Source organism: Austrofundulus limnaeus, unplaced genomic scaffold (assembly GCF_001266775.1).
Source record: "Austrofundulus limnaeus strain Quisiro unplaced genomic scaffold, Austrofundulus_limnaeus-1.0 Scaffold1968, whole genome shotgun sequence".
In the NCBI taxonomy this organism is placed as follows: domain Eukaryota; kingdom Metazoa; phylum Chordata; class Actinopteri; order Cyprinodontiformes; family Rivulidae; genus Austrofundulus; species Austrofundulus limnaeus.
In genome coordinates this window covers 1-21,094 of record NW_013954370.1, presented here as the reverse complement: position 1 = coordinate 21,094, position 21,094 = coordinate 1, and the positions used below count along the sequence as shown (strand labels likewise).

General features: G+C 40.5%; 3 protein-coding genes across 3 annotated transcripts; 2 read left to right on the top strand and 1 right to left on the bottom strand.

The window, feature by feature from the left end:
* Positions 1–6: 6 nt before the first annotated feature.
* On the top strand, positions 7–13,210 carry triobpa (TRIO and F-actin binding protein a). Its single transcript, XM_014034099.1, has 17 exons — positions 7–1,545; positions 3,140–3,309; positions 3,773–3,936; positions 4,025–5,157; positions 5,447–5,586; positions 7,117–7,270; positions 7,349–7,426; positions 8,528–8,596; positions 8,719–8,808; positions 8,973–9,064; positions 10,104–10,698; positions 10,780–11,014; positions 11,110–11,221; positions 11,369–11,528; positions 11,993–12,106; positions 12,622–12,708; positions 12,801–13,210. The coding sequence occupies exons 1-17, from the start codon at positions 1,396–1,398 to the stop codon at positions 12,945–12,947; spliced, it is 3,690 nt and encodes a 1,229-aa protein (XP_013889553.1). The 5' UTR covers positions 7–1,395; the 3' UTR covers positions 12,948–13,210.
* Positions 13,074–14,661, bottom strand: smdt1b (single-pass membrane protein with aspartate-rich tail 1b). Its single transcript, XM_014034101.1, has 3 exons — positions 14,480–14,661; positions 13,541–13,702; positions 13,074–13,291 (listed from the first exon to the last, which is right to left on the bottom strand). The coding sequence occupies exons 1-2, from the start codon at positions 14,639–14,641 to the stop codon at positions 13,565–13,567; spliced, it is 300 nt and encodes a 99-aa protein (XP_013889555.1). The 5' UTR covers positions 14,642–14,661; the 3' UTR covers positions 13,074–13,291; positions 13,541–13,564.
* A 574-nt stretch (positions 14,662–15,235) lies between these two features.
* On the top strand, positions 15,236–20,675 carry zgc:158803 (LUC7 domain-containing protein). Its single transcript, XM_014034100.1, has 10 exons — positions 15,236–15,827; positions 16,328–16,422; positions 17,415–17,513; positions 17,749–17,859; positions 18,005–18,148; positions 18,439–18,615; positions 18,756–18,928; positions 19,023–19,052; positions 19,299–19,454; positions 19,578–20,675. The coding sequence occupies exons 1-10, from the start codon at positions 15,767–15,769 to the stop codon at positions 19,813–19,815; spliced, it is 1,284 nt and encodes a 427-aa protein (XP_013889554.1). The 5' UTR covers positions 15,236–15,766; the 3' UTR covers positions 19,816–20,675.
* The last annotated feature ends 419 nt before the right edge of the window (positions 20,676–21,094 follow it).

The following is a 21,094-nucleotide window of genomic DNA, read 5'->3' as shown; positions in this document are numbered from 1 at the left end:
AGAGAGAGAGATTCTGGTCCCCCAGCTGCTGCCAGTCAGGTACCCAGTATAAAATTTATTGCCAAGAAGCATTGTTACAAAGCAATAATCAACCAAATATTAATCTCCTAACTTTGTGTGCTAAGTATATATTTCAAAGAAGGCCACGTTAAATTGACCATGATTGTTTTATGACAGCAATAAAAGATTAAAACATATTTTTATAGGAGATGTATTTCTACATGGATGACTTGATATACGGTATATACAGAGAAATCATTTTTATACCAGAAGGTGCAGATAAGTGTTTCCAAGAATTTTTTTTCTTCAGGTAATTAGTTGTCCTGTACTGCAGCTAAAAGAACAAAACATTTCATTTTTAGTTTCCTTAATCTAAACTTTTAGAGTTGTAAACACTGTGAAATTGTGTATGTTAGAGACAGGGAACACGACTGAGGTCCATTTAAACAAAGATAATGTGATTGTTGTTGTCCTTTTAGCATAGGTTTCATATTGCACCTGGGTTAGCTACCCTTTGTTTCCAGGCAAACTAATCAATTCCTGGCATCACCTTCATAATTCTGTGATAGTAAACACTTGTCTCCATGTTTATTATGGTCTTACAGTTATCAGTTGTATTATTATTAAACTATATCAGCATCACAATAAGTGGTCCATATCACAGTTTGTTTTACTCCCAGTCCAGCCTCCATTGTTTTTAACTCTTCTCTTTGACCGCCCTGTCAGAGTAACCATCTGTGCAGCAGCAAACCTCCGTCCATAACACACCTGTTTAGAGGGGTTAGTGCTCTGTTTCACTTTCTTAGGATGAAGTCACCTGATAGGACGCACTCTTCTTTTTGAATAAAGACCCAATCCTCCAACCCCTTTCATCGTAAAACCTAAACATTTCCATCACAGACCTTACGGTTTAGGATCTCCCAGTGGACATATAGTTTGACTTTTCAATGCACCAAGTTTCTTCACAAAGGTAAGGTTATCRTTGCTTTTTATATGAGATTTCTATTTATTGATGTCATGACAAAGGTAGCCATAGATGTTTTACTTTTTTAATAGATGCAAAAACTGTTTGCATTTTTCCAAAGTTTGACAAAAGATTTGAGTAACTGTTTTTGCAACCAAAAACAAGTATTACATTGTGAGTGACATGGAAGCAGCATTTATATAAAACTGTTCAGAAATGTTTCAAGTGCTTTTTTCCTGCTGAGGTATTTCTCTGGCTAGTTGTTACTGAATTTAGTTGTTTTGATAGTTGGTATTATATAATGTTATCAAACTGTGCCTAGAGTTTACCCAAGAGCCTCCTGGGAAATAACACCATACCACTTCTACTGAAACCAGTCAATCAAAGGCTAATTTAGTTCCTGAGGACACCCAGCAGCCAGCAGGATCGGCATGGCGCCCCCTGCTGAGGACTATTACTGCCGCCAGTTCCAGCCCAACACCTTTGACCCCGACCGCTGCGGCTCGTGCCTGAGGCCCAGTCACATGCACCTCAGAACCACTACGGCTGGATTTGGACAAACGGGCGATCTGCACGAGTGGGTAGGAGCGTGACACATTCGGCAGTGAATGTTGGGAAAAACAGCTGGCTACAGGCTTTTGAATTAAAAAAAAGGTTTTATATAAAAGTAAAAGAAGAATATTTTCATAAGGGAACAGCTTCTGAGAAGGAAATCTCAGGTTTTAACATAACTGATCATTATTATTATTTTTTATATAAAACTTTAGAAAAAGAAGGACAATGTACAGCTCAAACATAAAACTTACCATTTGATGTGCCATACCAGATTATAACATGAGCCAATGAATATCTTAACAGGTTACAAATAAACAATAATAAAATAAAAGCAGAAAATAGAACACTACAGGTTACTTTCTACTCACACTACACAATGGTAACACTTTACAATAAGGTACACAAAAATTGCTAACTACTCAATAACAAAGAATTCCAAAGAGAAACTACTCGGGAACTATGGGAACATGCTTCACTTTACTTTAGGGTACACAAAAACAGTAGTTAATGGTCAGTTATTGAGTAAGTAATAATTAATTACTCAGTAATTCCTTTTTGGTGTCCTTAGTAACTACTCAGTAACTATTCATCAAAATTGTGTAGATGGGATAAAAACCTACTCACTATTTAATGACTAAATATACGAAGGTTTTGGTAAAAACTATTCTACCTTTTGTATAGTGAGGTTATGATGTCAGCCTCTAACACAATCACCAGGTGAAGGATGAACGACACATCAACGTGGCATTTGATTCTGTATAATTAATTAATGACAGCGTGTTGCAGTCCTTAGGGAATGGGTGGAAATCTGATACGTATGAGACGCAAACAGATACCTTCAAGTTGCTCAGGGTCTTTCCAGTAAAAATAGCTTTTACACTACTGGGAATCTCACCAAAGTGGCGAAACAAATAAGGGCTTAAMTTTGTCCTCAAAAACAAAAGGCACATTTTACTTTTCTCAAACCAGCATGTATCAAAATCCAAAACTAAAAGCAGCATTGACCCTTTCGTTGTCTGTGTTTTAATGAGATGTAAAAAACAGACAGAAGGATCAAGACGAAGACGAGAAAGACTCAGAGTGGGCGGCTCTGGTAATGCAAAAGCACTGGAGCAATGAAATAATGATGAGCGCGAGCAGAGTAGCTTCAGTTACGTCCTGTACGGTCTAAAAGAATTGGTTCAGCTGTAGCAAATAGAGAAGTGAGGGCACAAGGAACAGAGCTGCGTGGCTTTGACAGCAGATTTGGCAAAAGGACTGCAAACCTTCACAAGTGAGTGAAATGAGTCTCAGTGTTTGGACTCTGGTTTTTAGCTGTCTATAGATATGTATTTGCATGGTTCATGTTGTGATAGGACAGGTTTGTTGTAAAAAGTTTGTTCTTTAAAGGCACTTGTCCTTAATGCAGGGACACACGAGGATGTAAATGACAGTCTTTGCTTTATGTTAGATTATGTTAAAATAGAAAAAAAAGAATATTTCAACAAGAATACTGCAAATGTCCTGGCCAATAAATAGCCAAATAAAACACAATGTTAATTTAAGCTTTTAGTTCAATTGTTTGCTTCTACTTAAAACGTACAAATGTTTAAAAAAGTGTTAATTTGCTCTTCAAACCAGGACTCAGATGATGATGTTGGTGGTGGTGGTGGTGGTGGGGCCTTGTCTGAGGGGGCCACAAGTGCCAGTAGTGATGACGTCAGTGGCGGATGGACCTTTGAGTGGAACCTGGTGCACAGTCTGAGTCCAGAGTTGGAACTTGAGAACTGTGACAGTGACATACAATCCAGGTGAGTCTGTCTTGTCTGATTAAAACAGAAATCTTTTACTACGAACCTGACATGTCCACATGTGCTGCTATGATGGTTCTCTCCTATCAGTGGTTGCAGTGCTCTTCACCGAGTCGTTAAACTCAAATAAACGCAGCAAGGAAGTTGGCTGTGACCAATAAATTCCTGTGTTTGGAGAACACATGTCGGAACAAAAAATTAAGCTCTAAGTTCAGGATTCTGCATCTAAAAATACAGCCCAAAAAAGCATGTGCAAAGAAAATATATCTGGACCTAAATTGACGCCTAAATGAATTCTTATCAGTGAAAAAGATTCCTAATTGACATAATAAGATCTGTCAGATAAATCCAACTTTAAATAGTCTAAATACGTTTGGTCCTGTTGTAACGTTTAAGTTTGTATACAGGAACACCTAAAAATAAAAAAGCGTGATGCAACATGACTGGATTTTATTTTCTCCAGTTTTCCAAATCAGTGGGACAGTCCAGAGAGGAGCAGGTCTCTCAGCTCAGGGAGGCAGAGTGCTGGTCTAAAAGAAATGACTCGACTGGACTCTTCTCCTCCCCGAGACACTGGCAGCTCCTGGATGGATGAAAGAGGTAGAAACTTGTCCCGTCGGGCCTCAGGTATGTTACATAAATGAMTTTATTTTTCTTCTGAGACAATGTAGAATATTCTTTTCATAATTTGACTGCAGTCTTGTTTGATTTTCAGAGTCCAGAGGAGACAGGGTCAAAGAAAATGGCTACTTTTCCCCAGACAGAAGAGGTGATGGTATGGAGGAGGATAACAAGCGTTTCTTTCGTTACTACGAGAGGGGACACCCCCTTCCAAGCAACTATGTTCCTGAGCCCAAAGCCTGCGTCCCATACAGGAACGTTAACCTCGGCCTGCCCTCCCAGAGACGAAACACAGAGACGTACATGCAGCCGACTTGGAGAAGTGAATCCCCGCAAAGATACACGTACCACTCCAACTTCAGGCGGGGAGCTGACTCTCAGATGAACTCTCCAACACGTCACAGCTCCGTGAGTCCGGACCGCTACAAGCTGACCGAATCTCCTGTGGGACCTCAGAGGGGCAGTTCTCTCTGTAGGAGCCAGGCCCGGTCTCAGTCCTCTTCACACGGCTCCCTCCCCATTCCATCTCAGGGTTCATCACGTCACACATCAGGCAGGTCCAGTCCCTCCCGCAGGAGGGGGTCTGCAGCATCTCGTACCATCTCACCCACCAGGACCTCTTCCTCCCACAGACGCACAGACTCTTCACTGTTACATAGTGGCGGATATGAAGACCAACAGATCTGCAGCCGAGAGTCCAGAAGTCCATCACAAGCTTCCAACAAACACAGTTTGGATTCTGAGAAACTGTACAGAAATCTTGAATCACTCTCCCGCCGTGGCTCCTCTGCCACGAGACAGAGTTTGTACGATGGAGCTCGAGCATCACCTCAAACCAGAACAGATATCAGCAGTTTGACCAACACTCAATCCTGCAACAGCCATCAGGCTTCTCCCTCCAGGAACAGCTACAGTCCTCGCAGCCACACCTCCCAAAGGGAACCTGACTCCAGGGACAGCAGACTGAGTCATTCCCAAGGCTCCTGGCAGGGGTCTTCACACTCTGCACTCAGTCTGTCCCAATCCCATGGTTCGTCCTCCTCGAGGCGGGCAGCAGATTCTCAGAATCCTGGTGGATTGTTGTCACATGCTACAGTCACAGACATCGATAAGGCCGACGAGGGAGGTGAGAAGGTCAGCGCCGAGAGAAGCAGAAGCAGTGTGAGACGAGGCATGGAGGTCTTGCTAATCTCTGAACCTAAAAAGCCTCCAGTAGATCCTGAGGAGGTAAGTAGATCAGGTCAATTTTTTTTCTCCATTAGTTACCTTGTCTCACACTAAAATAATTTTATTATTGTGCAGTTGGTGGATGTTGACAGATCTGTTTGTTTTCTGATGTTTTAAGCACTCCTCAAAAAATGTTTCAAGTATCCAGTCAGTATTTGTTTATCCCTATTTATATGTGATATTTCATTTTATGTATCTTTTTAATTTTTCATCATACCTCTACCAATAATGTCAACATCAACTCTCCACGTAAGAAACGTGAAATTTTTCAAATCATTGTGAATCCAAGGTGGGGATGACCATGGACGACTACATCATGTTGGCCGATGTACCAAAGATTCAGGTGGAGTCAGAGGAAGAGTTTCCAGGACTGAGACGGCGAAACGAGAGTCCCAGTCCCTGCAGGGAGCAGAGATCCAGAACATTCAGGTATGTGATACAAGTCAGTACAATGTTTTCACATTTCCAGATGATGATTTAATAGTCTTCAACACTGCTGTGCTGCTCCTGGTTAAAAATGACCATTAATAAGAAATAAATGTATGAGACATTAGGTGTATAAAATTACCTTCAGCGATTAGACATATATCCTTTCCAATATTGTTACATATTTTTTTCCCACTGGAATTATTCCATAAAATCACACGACCATTGGAATCTTTAACAGAAAATTACACCTCATCATTCTTTAGCTTATTTTTTCTTCTCAAATATGTTTTTAAATTATCTTCCCCTGCTGGAATCTTTCCATAACCAAATCTTTTCAAGACAGAATCTCATCCCAACTAAGTTTTTTAACCAAAACTTTCATTTCGTCACATCTGGTGTTCCGCAGGGCTCTGTCCTGGGACCCTTGCTGTTCATAATTTATCTTTTCCCACTTCGTTACATTTTTCGTAAACATCATATTCAGTGTCACTGCTACGCAGATGACACTCAGCTCTATCACTCAACCAAACCTAACTCTACACTCCCACCTTCGTCTATCACTGATTGTCTTCATGAAATACAACTTTGAAACATTCTTAGATTAAATTGCAATAAAACAGAAACTTTTTACATTGGCTATAAATCAACACCAAGTAAACTTCATAACTTCTCAATTCTGGATGACACCTCCATCCTCCATCTTTCCCTCCCCTCAGGTCAAGAGTCTGGGTGTCGTCTTCGATAACACTCTCTCCTTCGCCTCTCATGTTAATTATATCACTTGTTCAACCTATTTCCATCTTCTCTCACTCCACTCCTGTTCTAGTCCACTGTCTGGTTACCTCCCATTTAGATTACTGTAATTCACTACTTTTTGGACAACCAGAGAAAACCCTCCATAAACTACAACTGGTTCAAAATTCAGCGACTTATATCATTACACGGACCCCCTCAATCCATCACATCACACCTGTTCTACAACAGCTCCATTGGCTTCCCATTTCATATCGTATCAACTACAAAATACTTCTCCTTACACATTTGATATTACCTTCAAAGCTGTACACAACTATCTTTCAGACCTGCTTCATGTTGCTACACCTGCCCGTAATCACTCCCACCTGATCTCGTACCAAAGACTCGTTGCCACATTTCAAAGCCAAACTCAAAACTCATCTGTTTAAAGTAGCTTATGCACTGTGATTGTAACTTTTAATTAAATTCTATTTTGTACCTATTTTTAATGTGWATTTTAATATTGTGCCTGTTTTATGTTAAACTATGTAAGGTGACCTTGAGTGTCAAGAAAGGGGCCCACAAATAAAATGTATTATTATTTTTATTATTATTTCACTGAAATCTTCCCCTAATTCTCTTGACAGAATCTTTATCATTTGTGAGCACGTAAGTTCATAAAATGATCTGTCCTTTCATAAGTTGATGTTATCTGTTTTATGGTGGGTTTAGAAGTGATTTGGTCACAAAATGAAGAACAAACAACAGGAGTGTTAAACAGTTCTGTCTCTGCAGGCATCCCAATGAAGCAGACGTCTACAGTTCAAGGCTGGAGTTGGATGAGAGGAGGAGGGGCAGAGAGAGGGGGAGAGACAGACGAGAAAAATATCGGGACTCTGACACGAGACGGTCGTCTCGTCGACACTCAGCTGCATCTTTTTGCACACAGGTAAGATTCAAATAACAGTAAATCCCATGGCAAACTTTAAGCAGAAACATCTGGTTTGTTTTGTTTCTTTCCATGAAGACCTCAGATGAACAACGTGAAAAACACAAAGCTTTAAAGGTGAAGGAGCGAGCTCACTCTGCCCGCCCACAGACCCAGGTGAGCACAGACTGATCACAGGCACCTGTAAAAATCAATCACAAATGTTTCCACAGTAAATGGGTCATTCATGTTTTTGTTCTTGGTGCAGCTTGTTGATATTTATTTCTCTTCTCTTCCATGAAGCTCTTAAAAAGTCCTTGCTCAGCTTTTTGTTTTGTTTTGTTTTAGGGCAGCATGTGTTCGTGATTTATCACTTTTATTCATAGGTTCAAGAATACTTTTGCAAAAAGGGATGTTTCTAAGGAAGTTTTGTTCCCTGGAGTGTGTGAAGTGAAAATAAAAAGTTTTCTGCAGTGTTTTATGCTGCTTCGTCATGTTCAAAACTGCAGAGTCATTGGTTTTCAAAGAAAAAAGTCATTTCCCTGTGCAGGACGTTTTGGTTTTTAACGATAAGAGATAAGTGCAATCACACTTCAGTGACTTCCTCTGCTTCATGTCAGGCGTCATCCCTCTCTTAATTATAGTTTTGTTTTCCCTATCACCCACATTACTAACATCGGACACTAAAAAATGCATGTAAGTATTTCATTTTGCATTAACCAGCTTTCAAATGATTCTCCTAAAGCTTCCCCAGTTCCTCTTTCTGCTCCTGTTCACAGTAATTAAACATCGTCCTTTCCGCATTGCATTTCTGCAAAATGTTTCCCATTTTTAGGGGATCTTTCTCACCTTTCTGCATGCTTCAGAATGATGTTACCTCTCTGTGCGCCGGTCTGCATGARGGTTTCCTCTTGCTTTAGTTTCGCAATCATTTGTGAGACGCAAACCACAGCAGAGTGCTTACTAACTACTTCACTTTAATACTTCATGTGCAGATAATTGAACTCAAAGGGTTGGATGTCCAGACTGGATGAACAAGGCAAGGTAAATGTCTGGTTTGGGAAATTTTGACTCTAGTATATTGAAAGAGAGGTTTTTCTTTGAGTTGCAGTTGTGTGTGCTGTTTTGATGTCTGACAAACGTTAAACCCAAAGAACAGACATGGTTTTCTTGTGCTACAGTCATATTATGTCCTGTGTGTGTGTGTGTGCATTCAGCCTACAATCATGTTCTTTAATAAACATGATCAGAAAGTAATTTGCTGTTTTGTTTCTGCAGTGGAGGAAACATTGGTTTGTTCTTGGTGATTCTACATTGAGGTTCTACAGAGACTCAGAAGCTGAGGAGGTATGAATATGAGAAAAATTTAAATGATTTCATGTAGTTTTCCCCCCCAAATCACAAGAAATCATTCCTACAAGTTAGGTTGTTTGTTAGACTGACTTGAAGCTCTTCTTGTCGCGCTGCAGTCAGATGATTTGGAGGGAGAGATCGATCTGACATCCTGTGTGAACGTGTCAGGCTGTGATGTAGAAAAAAACTATGGACTTCAGATCCAGGTTTGTTCTAAACTCGCGTTTTAAAAACTCACAGCTCAATGGGCAGTCGTTGAGATGACCCACTTCCTACATGTTCACAGCAGCTACATGGTGAAGCTGCTTCCTGTTTAATTCTCTCTTTCTGTGTGTGCGTGCGTGTGTCTGTGTGGTTTTATCTCCTCCAGACAAGAAGTGCAGTGTTCACTCTTTCTGCTATAACATCCAGAATTCAGAGGAACTGGGTGAAGTTACTGAAGCAGGCGATCCAGAGCAGGCAGTGAGTTGAACTTTACTCTCAGTTCATGCAGCACACCGAAGAAACACTCAGATACACGAACTTAATTTAAATAAAAATCAACAAGCATTCCTGCTAATAGGTATCTAATGTACTCGCAAATATATGTAATTTTTGTTGATACATACAATAAACTTACAGACTTAATTTACTGCACCAAACTTGTTTTAAGAACATTTAAAAAAATTTTTTGTTGTTATTTAACTTAGATTTTAAAACACAATAAAATGCATAAAATCAAATAGTTTAAAAGTAAGCCTTTAAAAGTCTCAGCTGCATTGGGACTAACTGTTACCTCATCGATGCCAGAATTAAACTTTTTCTCTTGGTGTTTCAAAAAGCCATTTATCCAAGGATAATATTTAATGTTCTTACCCCTAACACAGAACCACACTTCAAAATGTGTGAAACGTTCCTCTAAAACACAGTGGGATGAATGTGCCCACTCAGATACTGCACAGAGTCCACTATTGTTTCAAAAAAAATTATTGCAGCACACTGAATGATATTTAACAGTGAAGTCGGTCAGTGTTAATTATTAAAGGTTTAATTTTAAACTGGGAGACATTAATGAATCAATAAATATTAAATATTTGAAGTCAAACGGATGCATGTTGTGGTAGTTCAGAGATAGATTTCAGCAGCTTTACTGTCCGCTTGTCTTTTTGGCACACAACTGGAAAAATGGAAGAGAAGATGAAACAGGAAGTGGAGGAAGAGTGAAATGGAAGAGAACTTCAAACAGTGAAGAGAATCATTCATTTGGAGGAGGGGATGGTTGAAAAGTCCAAAAAGTAATGGGATGGAAGGTTGAATACAGGCTGAACAAATAAATATAAAATAGTATTTAATTTTTTTTCTTATGTTCAATAATTAAACTGAAAAATGTACCAATAACAAACTGTTGCATAATGCTACCAAAAAGTGCTCTCTGGCCCCGAACATTTCTGTGACCGGCCCCTGTGACTTTACTCAGATGTGTAATTCTACTCTCATGTGTTTCCCCCCATTCTGACCTCAGCCAATCCGACTCCAGCAGTGAGAAAGAGAACCCCCGCTCCTGCAGGCCGTCGTCAGGCCAACCGTCTGCTCGCTTCACCTGCAGAGACTCCGCTTATGAAGCTGCCTCTTCGGCCAGCGTCAACCAGGAAGGCCGCAGCCGCCGCCGCCGCCAAACGATAGGAGATCCGGGTGCAGACTTGTCTCCGGCCAGTCAGAGAGAAGAAGGGGAGGGCTGGGACCGGGAGCAGGCAAAGCGGCTGGAGGAGAGGAACAAGTGGTTTGAGGCCGGGGGCCCTCTCAGTGAGATGGGTAGCAGGTGGGACTCCATGGAGCTGAAGAAGGGGAGTGTTCCTGTGCCCACTGTTGAAGCTACAGACTCTGAAGTCAGCAGGAAGTGGGCAGAATTTGAGACGCTGTCATTTGGGGACACGAGTGCGCAGTCTTTCACTGGACCCCATTATCAGGAGTCAAAGTCCCAAACTGTCCATCAAAGCTTTGAAGAAGCTGATCAGGCTGGCTCACTCACTCGTTCATCCACTTCAAATGAAGCCCTTTCTTTAGTAAATGGTGCCCAGATGCATCAAAAGAACAAAGCTGAAGAAATTCAAAAGGAGGTGAGTCAAACTTTAAGGAAGGAAATTTGGAAATCTACAAACGTTGCATATCTTAATCTCTCCTCCCTGTTGACCTCTCAGGCTGTCTGTCTTCAAAAGCAAGTGGAGACAATCAAACAGGAGCGTGCAGTCATGGAGGTAGAGGTGGACAGCCCTTGTGGACCCAGAGCTCCCTGTAGGGCCAAGCTGGAAGCCCTGGTGGTGGCTCATCGAAAGGCCCTACAGGAGCTGCAGGAGAAACACGCTCTGGAGAAAAAAGAGCTGGAAGAGGAGAGAGACCAGCTGCTGCAGGAGAGGAGTCAGGCAGCTGCCAAGGGTTAGATGAGTTTTTATACATGGTTCACTTTTATCCTTCTACTCATGGAAATATAGCAAGAATAACCCATCTTTCCAACTAAATGTTGATCAAAGATTTGGAGGCACTGAAAGCAGCTCACAGGGAGGAGTTGGAGAGAGAGGTGGAAAAGGCCAGGAGGCTGTCTGGAGGAGCAGCACTCATGGATTCCTCCTGCAGAGGTCACATGTAAGTTTATTCTGATAATCTGCTGATAAAAACAGATTCCTCTTTAGGCTCCCTGCATGTCTGGCATTTTCGCCTCTCGGCAATGGCCCCCTCATGTGACGGTGCATTAAAGCCGACTCCAGAACTTGTGTGTGTTGGTGCGTGCAGGCCTGAGGCCGGCGTCATACACGGCGAGTTAAACGTGATGTCAGAGCGCTTCTCCCAGAAATGCCTGGACCTGAACCGAGCCGAGCAGAGCAGCAAGAGCCGAGAGACAGAGCTGGACCGGAAGCAGAGAGAGCTGGAACAACTCCAACGAGAGAACCAGGTTGTTAGATATTAATAATTAAGTGTGGGGTTACATCCAGTTCAGATCTTTTGAACTGGATTCTGTGAAAAGGTTATACAGAATTAACATARTCATATGAAACCCTGTGGTTATTTGCAAGCAGCAGCTAGCAGTTTTTTATTCAGCTTAGTTCTTACAGGAGTTTCATAATATTTCTGCTATAAACATTTATATTATAAATTTTCTGCTTTGAAATTTTGAAGACTGGAYTTTTTATGATGACAGCAAACCACATTTGTCTTTGCCCCCACTGGCTTATTAGCTTATTAATCTGGTCAGACTTAAACTCGTATCTCCCCAAAACAAGATTTTCTAAAGCACTATCTACAACACGTACTGTAAGACATTAACCGTTCCACAGAACCCTACTTCAAAATGTCTGAAACGTTCACAGTATTTCCTCAGAAGATTATTTGAGTGTTTTATTTTGGGMTTTTTTCTAGGAGCTTAAGAACAAGCTGGCAGAGGAGATCAGTCGAATGCGTTATTTCATCACAGGTCAAAGGTCGGATGTGGGCTCCATTTGTAAAACCGAGGACTCTGCGTCAGATTTAGAGGTACTGAGAGGAAAAGTGTGACTGTTGAGCTTTTTTTAAACTCCTGTGAAAGTAGCTGCCAAGTACAAAAACATCCCAATCTTTCCCTATACTCCAACCTAGCATTATTTGCTACAACAATAGAATTTACTTTTAAGTCATCGCTGTGAGCAAAAACAGCACCAGGAACTAAACTTAGGGACTCTGAACACAGTTAAGTCAAACAAATAGGTCAAAGCATTTTTTTCCCTGTTTTTGTCTTGTATCCACAATAAGTCCCTGCAGGAGCAGTTATTTTATCCTATGGCCTCATTTGTGTTGAGCACGCATCATGCTGAAGCACACACTGCCACCTATTGGTCATATTCCTGTACTTTTCTAATGTTGCACATCATCAGTAGAAGTCTGGTGATGAAATACAAATATGAACTTGTGACAGTACATGCTGAGGAAAAACAGTAAAAACTTATTAAGGTTATTTGTCAAATTGACTGACTGATGARGTGGAAATAGCACAAGATCTGAATGTGTTTCAGATGCAGTTAAAAGCAAAGGAAAATGAGGTGCAGTATCTTAAGAAAGAAATCAGCTGCTTGCAGAATGAAGTACAGTCGCTTACCAAGGTATGTCTTATCATTTTACTCACCATAAGTTAATAATATTTAGATATACATTTCAAATCAGGATTTGCTGATCATGTTTGTCTTAAACCCAGGAGAAGGAGGCAGCCTACAAGCTTTATAAGGAGGCCTACGTGGAGCTGAGCGACACGAGGGGTCGGAGCCAGCTGGAGATGAGCTCCCTCAACGAACATCTGAAACTGGCCAACGCTGCGCTGCAGGAGGGAGCCGAACAAACCTGAACAAATCACCTAAAAAAATGACTTAACAGATCAAATACTGTCTTGACATAAAACGTATCGTAAATTTATCACACCACTTTGACTGGTGACTAACTAGACTGTTAAAGAAATAAAAAGCAACACGTGTTTTCCACATGTAAACGATTCTGTTTATTGGAGCTGACACAACATGCAAACAAGAGTGAGGGCTGGTAGTTCTGCTAGCCTCACACGACATGTGATTTCTCACAAACAGGATAAATATCAAAGGGACGATGGGTGGATGTAAAGGATGTCTTCTAGAAGCTGAAGTTCTTTATCTGCCCCATCCATTTAGTGCCAGCTGGTTGCTTACGCAAAGCACCCTATGGATATACACATGTTTTACAAAGTCATACATTAGCAAGCACGTATCAATACAAAAACAAACTGTATCCTTTACCACATTAAGATCCTATGTGAATTATTACGCATGTGCAGAAGGCACTTTACGTCTTAAAGGGTTAACATGCTGCAGCTGACACACCCAGCACACAGGATAAGATTACACACAAAAGGTTCACACAACCTTAAAGAGAATATTGAGGTGTGGCTCAAGGACACATTCCAGTTACCTCTCAGTACGCCGCAAATTTAACTCAATCATCGTCGTCGTCATCTTCAGGTACAAAGATGTCGTGCTCCTCCAGGAGAGCGGCAAAGTTCTTGCTGATCAGAGTTCCCACATAAAGGAAAGGCACCACCACTGCTGTCATCCTGATGAGACCGAATGGAGTCTGTTAAACACACACAAGTGAAAAGTTATTGTTAAATCATGGAACCCACCTGTTTGGTTAATAGTAGTCTGGTGTAGATTTAATCTGCAAATCTGAATTTAGTATATAAGCCCTGATGTAAGAGTAGCATATTATGACCATTATCGAAATATGAGAGCATACTAAATGTATTTAAAAACACACACACACACACACACACACACACACACACACACACACACACACACACACACACACACAAAAGTAAATGTTCAAGCATAAGTGGATAAGCAAAAACACAAATGTTATATACAGCAGAAAAAGGGAACATATAAGTGTGTATCCAACAAATAACAGTAGCATCACAGCAAATTTTACTAGAATTAGTTTTATCAATAATTAATTTATCTGTGAATATTGTCATTTATGTTATTTATTTTGGTATTTTGTCTTTTGTTGTACCAAAAATACAAATATTTTGCATTTCCATTTTGATGTTTCGTCCAAAACAATARGAAAATGGTATGGTCTTAAAATCAAAACATATCACCGAAAAACATCCTACTTTGACACTTAATATTTCTACATAAAACAACCTTGGATAACGACTTGAAATGACAGCATTAAAGGTAAATACTTCCTGTATTTGCACAATCACACGTTCATTGGCTGAATGGAGAACGCTAGCAAATCTCCTGCATTATTATTCGCCTATGTTGCTGTCAATAAAGCATTAAGTCCCGCCCATTCTGTTTCCTCTCGGTTTTTCCGATATGGTAAAGGTAGAAAAACACTCACTTTTTCGGGTTTCGGGAGGATTGCTCCTGACTGTGTGGATACCACGGTCCTGCTTTGATTCGTCCTAAACAAGCATGATATTTTCGATTTGGGATTACGGGTCGTAATGCCCATATTCCTGAGGGAAAGCCGCAGCGGTAGGCGCAGCATACTTGCCGCCATCTTTCTTTCTTTTTTTTTTTTTTTTTTTTTTTTTTTTTTACAGTCGCAATGGGATTGGTGGGACTGGGTTGGCTTTACTTGTGGGCGGGGCTTAATAAACCCATAAACAGCATTTGTACCTCAAAAACGTTTAAATATTAATGTTATGTTGGGTATCCTCACCAGTTAAATAATGTGCCCAACAAATGAAACAATCAGAGCAATCATCATAACATAATGCACAATATGATCTGACAAATTGTCAGTGGTGAAAACATGTCGAAACATTTTGTTTTTTGAGTATTTACTGACAAATAAGAAGCATTTAATCACCGAAAAAATACTGATCAAACTTGGATGTAAGAAGACCACATGCCTGATTTGATTTGCAAGCAGCTGACACGTCTGGAGAGAGGTACTGTAATCAGGCAGTTGCCAGAACGTAGCTGTTAATTAATGCTAGGTTTGTTTGATATTAATTATTCTGTTTATAGTTTCAGCATAAGTGATGCACATTGAAATAAGTTTCCATGCCGGCCCAAAATGAGTAGAAACATCTAAAAAGCCAAACCAGTGAAGTTATTGCCGTGAAATTCCGATGGAAGGCTGTGTTCAATCAAGCGCGTGAGGCCGACGGCTGCACTTCCTAGGTGTAGAAGAAGAATCTGAGCGCGCGCGCTTTGCGGTGGAGGAACTAGAAAGGCGGAAGAAGACGAGAGGACATTGAAAAAAGCTTGATAACTCCTAGCTGACTGGCCAGAAACGCAATTAGATGCTGTGTTAACAGCAGAGTGGCTCCTCTTTTCATGCATATTTAGTTCGCCGATGAAAAACGCCCTGACTACGTTCAGTCACCGCTGCTTCAACTCGCCTCATGAGTCGAGAGACGCGACTCGTGGAGTCCCAGAGAGGTTGCATTTGTCCCATCCGCCCCGAAGCAACCCGCGTGACACAAAGTTGCATTTAACTTGAGCGAAAGTGCTGTGATACCCATAAAGGGACGATATATTGTCCTTTTTTTACGAACCGGGACTTTAATATTTTTGTGGGGGGAAAGTTGTCCGTATAGGAGAGGCCTGACCGCAAGTGTGCAAGGAGCGCCCGCTGCTGCCGAACCGAGGACGGAGCCACAAATCGGTAACAAACATGTCGGCCCAGGCCCAGATGCGAGCGATGCTGGACCAGCTAATGGGGACGGGGAGAGACGGTGAGCCTAACACCTCGTGTTACAAACCGGTGACTAATACAGCTATATGACAGGACTTTGTTGTTGGTAGGATTAGCCACTAAGCTAACTCTTGCTAATTGGTCAGGCTAGCTAACTGGGCAGCTAGCTGCTCAGTTACCTGTTGTATTTCACTTTACTACGACGTGTCCTTCAACTTTACATCTGGTTATTACATGAAACAAATCACATCGAGTGCGCTTTCATTCGTAGTTCCCTATTTTACAGTTACGTGTTTACTCTTACTATCTGATTGTGTCCAACTAGCAGCTAACTTTAGGCTTCCCTGCCTGGTCAGAAAGATACAAGCAGCTGAGGTTACATGGATGAAATGAGGGGCTGGGTTACTCTGCTACAAATAACTGGTTCATTAATATCATCAGTCTTTCATTAGAGGAGATATGGGACATGATAATGCACAGGTTAAATGCCACATAAAAACTGTAAAACTCATGTGTTCTGCTGTTTTTCCCCTGCTACAGGAGACACCATGCGGCAGAGGATCAAATTTTCAGATGATAGAGTCTGTAAAAGCCACCTCTTGGATTCATGTCCCCATGACATCTTGTCTGGCACTGTAAGTATAATGCATACAGTTACACAAAGAAAACTATATGCAAACTTGTTTCATTGTTTTAGGGTCCAATGTATAAATGATGTCACCATATGAGTGTCAGATAATATCTCGCAACTGAAGAGAAACAGATACTCCTCATCAGCCAAAAGATTTTTAAAAAAGTATAAGTAAATGGACAATAACCTAAATTTTAAGTCATATTCATATGACCAAATTGTGACTTATTTGAGAAAAATTCTTGAAAGTTAGAGTTAAAAAATTCATGTTTTTATGACTAGTAAATTTGATTATAACTCTGCCTTGGCCACATTATCACTGGATTTGAAATTGCACAACCCTAACTATTGTTTTTCTGGTCACTTTATCATTAAATCTAATTGCACTACTCCAAATACATTGTCTTCTCTAATTACCATATTGAACTGGTGTACATATGTTTTATATATTTTATTCTATTTTTTTCCTTTTTCCTTTGTATTTTCTTTGTTATATTTTATACTTATTGCACCTTTACACCGAAGCAAATTCCTAGTCTGTGAATCCTGTTCATTGACAATGGCAATGAAACTGATTTTGATTTTGATCCTGATTAATGTGATGACCTATTTACAGCCTCCCAAAATCTGCTGTACACAGACTACAGCTGATTTAAATTCAAAATCTTAGTAAAGTGAMAGTGGCAGACTGGTTGATTTCTCAGAATTGCAGGAAAATTATAAAAATAAATAAATTCCCTGCCATCTCACTGAAATTTGAGTGTTTTCAACCAAAGAACTAGTGAGCCGTGTGGCCAGTTTTTGAAACTTGTAACCTTGTTTTAGCGTAGTGAGATACCACCTGTATGAGTGGATTACACAATCTAAAACAAATCTGTAAAATAATATATAGCTGTTCACTGGTCACACTTGCATATTCTTGTATCAGATTAACAAATTAGTAGTAAAGTGATGTGCATCATTTTGTGTTTTTTTTATTTTTATTTTTTATTTTAGAGAATGGACCTGGGAGAATGTGCTAAAGTCCATGATTTGGCCCTAAGAGCAGATTACGAGATCGCCTCAAAGGAGCGAGAATACTTCTTTGAACTTGATGTAAGTTTTACARACACACATTTAGACAGTTTTTGATGATGTAAAAGAATAATAACAGACGCAGTCCCATTGTTTTATTTCATTCATATCAATTCACATCTTATCAAAAATTTTGCTGTTAGGCTATCATTTGTAGAGGATTCACACAGTGTAACAGCCACAGACTGTYCATTTAGATGACCCTTTACAACACATGAAATATAGTTACTGAGTGATGCGATGTGTTTTCTGTCAGGCTGCTGAACACCTCCAGTCTTTCATCGCTGATTGCGACCGCAGAACTGAGCTGGCTAAGAAGCGACTAGCTGAGACGCAGGACGAGATCAGCGCTGAAGTGGATGCAAAGGTCAGAAACACTTTGCTGTAGTTGGTGATAATACTGTCGGTTTTTAATGTGAGAAAAGCAGCACTTCACACAGTACTGATTGTCAAGAATCGGTGTATCTTCTGCTTTTCAATCTTTTGTCTCTTGTTGCACCTGCCACGAAAAGGCCGAGCGTGTTCATGAGCTGAACGAAGAGATCGGCAAACTGCTGGCCAAGGCAGAGCAGCTGGGGGGCGAAGGAAATGTAGATGAAGCACAGCAGTTGCTGGAGAAGGTGGAGAAAACCCGGATCTTAAAGAAGGAAGCAGAGGTTRGTAATGGATTAATAATGCTTATGACTGAAAAGCTGTCAATATTTTGCCCTTGTCTCTGTCTGCATGCCTCTGTTAGCGAAATATCTGGACTAAATTTAACAAAACATACAGAAAGTATCCAAACAGTAACAAACAGGTCAAAAACTTTGAAATTTTTTGGAAGATGATTGAAGTTTAACTTTGAAATGTGTCTTAAATAATTATTGCAATTGCTTAAACAGATGCTTAATGTACTACAATTGCAAYGTTCTTCTGCTCCCTAAAACAAAACCTTTTGTTCTTGCAGGATGTCTACAGAAACTCGATGCCGGCCTCCAGCTTTCAGCAGCAGAAACTCAGAGTGTGTGAGGTGTGCTCAGCCTACTTAGGCCTCCACGACAACGATCGGCGTCTTGCTGACCACTTTGGGGGCAAACTTCACCTTGGTTTTATTGAAATCCGTGAAAAGCTTGAAAAGCTTAGGGTAAGGGTTCGGGTTGAGGCGATAAAAATCATTGGAGTTGCCATGAACTAAAGGCCATAGAAAATGAGTAGAATTTGCATTTGCGAGATTATTCCACCAAAGTATTTTGTCCTGTTAACTTGATTGTTTTTCTTTTCCAGAAAGCTGTTGTAGAGAAACAAGAGCGAATGCGTATGAGAAGGCGAGAGGAGCGGGAGAGAGACGATGAAAGGGAGCGACAGTGGGAAATGGAGCGGGAGCGAGAGAGGGAGCGGGAGCGTCAACGAGAGTGGGAGCGGGAAAGGGAAAGAGAGCGAGAACGGGAGCGAAGGAGGTAAACTGTCAGCTGCAGCAGATAATCTACACACTGAGACCGTCCCTGATCATCACGAAACACACTCTGACTTTGGTTGTTTTTCTGGTTTCAGGTCCAGATCTAGAAGTGGAGAGCGGTACAGGTAGGCCTGCCCTAATCTCTTCAAGCTCATTTATGGCTGTGGCAGATTTCATGAGCTACAAATTAACATTTGCAATAAAAAATAAGATTTTTCTGTTGGTTTAGTCTTTATTCTGTTGTTTTTAAAATCGTTTTAACACATTTAAAATACAGCTTTATAAGACGAATAAATAGGATCACAACTTCTCTTGTGTGTTACAGTGATTATACTTTATTCCTTTCTTCATTAAAATAWTTTTTTTTCCAGGGATGAAGGCAGCTCGTCTTCCCATCGTTCAAGACGTCACCGCTCGTCTCGTTCCAGAGAAGATGGCACCGATCGGGACAGGGAGCGAGAGAAGAAACATCGACACAAAGACAGACATCGTTCACGCTCCCACTCTCACAGGCACAAAAAGAAGAGGTGTGGATGTTCATCAGTTTGGCTTTTATTGTGCTCCATTCACCGTAATCTTCATAAATGTTTTGATATTAAAACTTGACCGTCTTTTCGATTTTCATTTGCAACTATTTGTTTCTCCTTCAGATCCCCCAGAGACAGATCCTCCCACACTCGCGACAAAGAACGCTCACCGTCCCAGGAGAGGTTGCAGGAGCGCCCGGGAGAGGGATGGCGAGACAACAAGGCAGAGTGTGGAGACTGGGAGGACAAGGAGCGGTCCGTTTCTCCAGACATGGCCCTGAGCAGGGAGCGAGAGCGATCCCTGTCCTACGAGCGAGACCGGCGGTCCAGCTCTGAGGAGCGAGAGTCCGGGGAGATATGAACATGCAACGAGTTTGATTTGAATATGTTGAGTAAAAAGGAGTGCATTTGTTTGTCGACCTTAAGGACGTTCAAATCAGGACATGTACATACGGATGGTGGGGTTCAAGGAAAACAAGCTTTCTAAGATTTTGTTAGATAAGATTTACTGGAGAGCTGTACAGTCATTTTGAATTTCATCATCTCAACCTGATCTTCAGTTATTCACCAGGACACGGAGAGTGAGTCAACAGATTGCAGCCCAAATTTCATTCTGTTTTATTTTTATTACATGCCTGGTTTTTTTTCTAATCATCAGTTGGATCTCAGTATAGATTTTTTTTTTCTTGCTGCCTAAAGTCCTATTAGTGGAATCTGAAGATGCAGTGATGACTGTTTTTGGAGAATAAGATCAGTCCTGAAATAAGTCATTAAGTATTTTTCCTCTTAAATGGATACATGATGGCTTATTTACATATTCGTGCCGATACTGTGATGCTGTTTGGACTTAACTGTGGGAGTTTGGGGAGGGAGAGGGGTCTACTTTGCAGTGCCACCTCAATGTGAATAAAATCTGTAGCTTCTGTTTAAATGGGTCTGCTGCAGAGTTCTTTAACTTGTTACAGCTTGAATGAAGCGTTTTTAGTAACACCACAACCTCCACTGTCACAACTGTGTTTACAACTGCTCCAAGGTTGCCAAATAAGTGTCAATCAAATGTGTTAAAGCACGGATGTCCCATTAATGATTAAGACATTTTAAAAACTTTGTTAAACTGAAGGAAGAGAATCCTACCTGCCCCCTTTAGAAATGTTTTAATTTTTTAAGTGTTTAAAAGTTCAAAGCATTACCAACCATTTATAAAACTGTTCCTACATCGAAGCATGCTCACTATTGTACTTCTTTTTAATTTGTTGAAAGTTTAGCTCACTTTTAACTAATTTACTTCATTTGCCAAATTGATTTTGCAAAACGTTTAATGTATGAATGGTGTTTCATAATGGTTTTGTTAATCGGGTTTATAAAATCTTTACAAACTCAAACATTTATATTGCATTTAAAAAGGTTATTTTTAGCAGATAAACATTTTTGTGACCAAATATGAGAAGTAGAGCTGTTTACACCAAGAAAATAAAAGTACTCCTTCCAATGAGAAGAAAATGTAAAACTAAAAATATATTTTAAAATCTAATGGGGATTCTTTAATGTTGGATTTCTGTTCCCTTGAAAAAATAAATTGTAATTAACTTAAAAACGTTCATGGCTGCGGATGCAGGAGTGTACCTAGCAGCTACCTTTTA

What these genes read in the sequence shown, in the direction of transcription:
- triobpa (XM_014034099.1), top strand. Translation starts at nt 1,396, where the DNA reads ATGGCGCCCCCTGCTGAGGACTATTACTGCCGCCAGTTCCAGCCCAAC. An exon ending in GACAGTGACATACAATCCAG is followed by an intron (nt 3,310 to 3,772) that starts GTGAGTCTGTCT and finishes TATTTTCTCCAG; the next exon opens with TTTTCCAAATCAGTGGGACA. An exon ending in AAGTACAGTCGCTTACCAAG is followed by an intron (nt 12,709 to 12,800) that starts GTATGTCTTATC and finishes TCTTAAACCCAG; the next exon opens with GAGAAGGAGGCAGCCTACAA.
- smdt1b (XM_014034101.1), bottom strand. Translation starts at nt 14,641, where the DNA reads ATGGCGGCAAGTATGCTGCGCCTACCGCTGCGGCTTTCCCTCAGGAAT. An exon ending in TCCTCCCGAAACCCGAAAAA is followed by an intron (nt 13,703 to 14,479) that starts GTGAGTGTTTTT and finishes TGTGTTTAACAG; the next exon opens with ACTCCATTCGGTCTCATCAG.
- zgc:158803 (XM_014034100.1), top strand. Translation starts at nt 15,767, where the DNA reads ATGTCGGCCCAGGCCCAGATGCGAGCGATGCTGGACCAGCTAATGGGG. An exon ending in AATGGGGACGGGGAGAGACG is followed by an intron (nt 15,828 to 16,327) that starts GTGAGCCTAACA and finishes CCCCTGCTACAG; the next exon opens with GAGACACCATGCGGCAGAGG. An exon ending in CGAGAACGGGAGCGAAGGAG is followed by an intron (nt 18,929 to 19,022) that starts GTAAACTGTCAG and finishes TTCTGGTTTCAG; the next exon opens with GTCCAGATCTAGAAGTGGAG.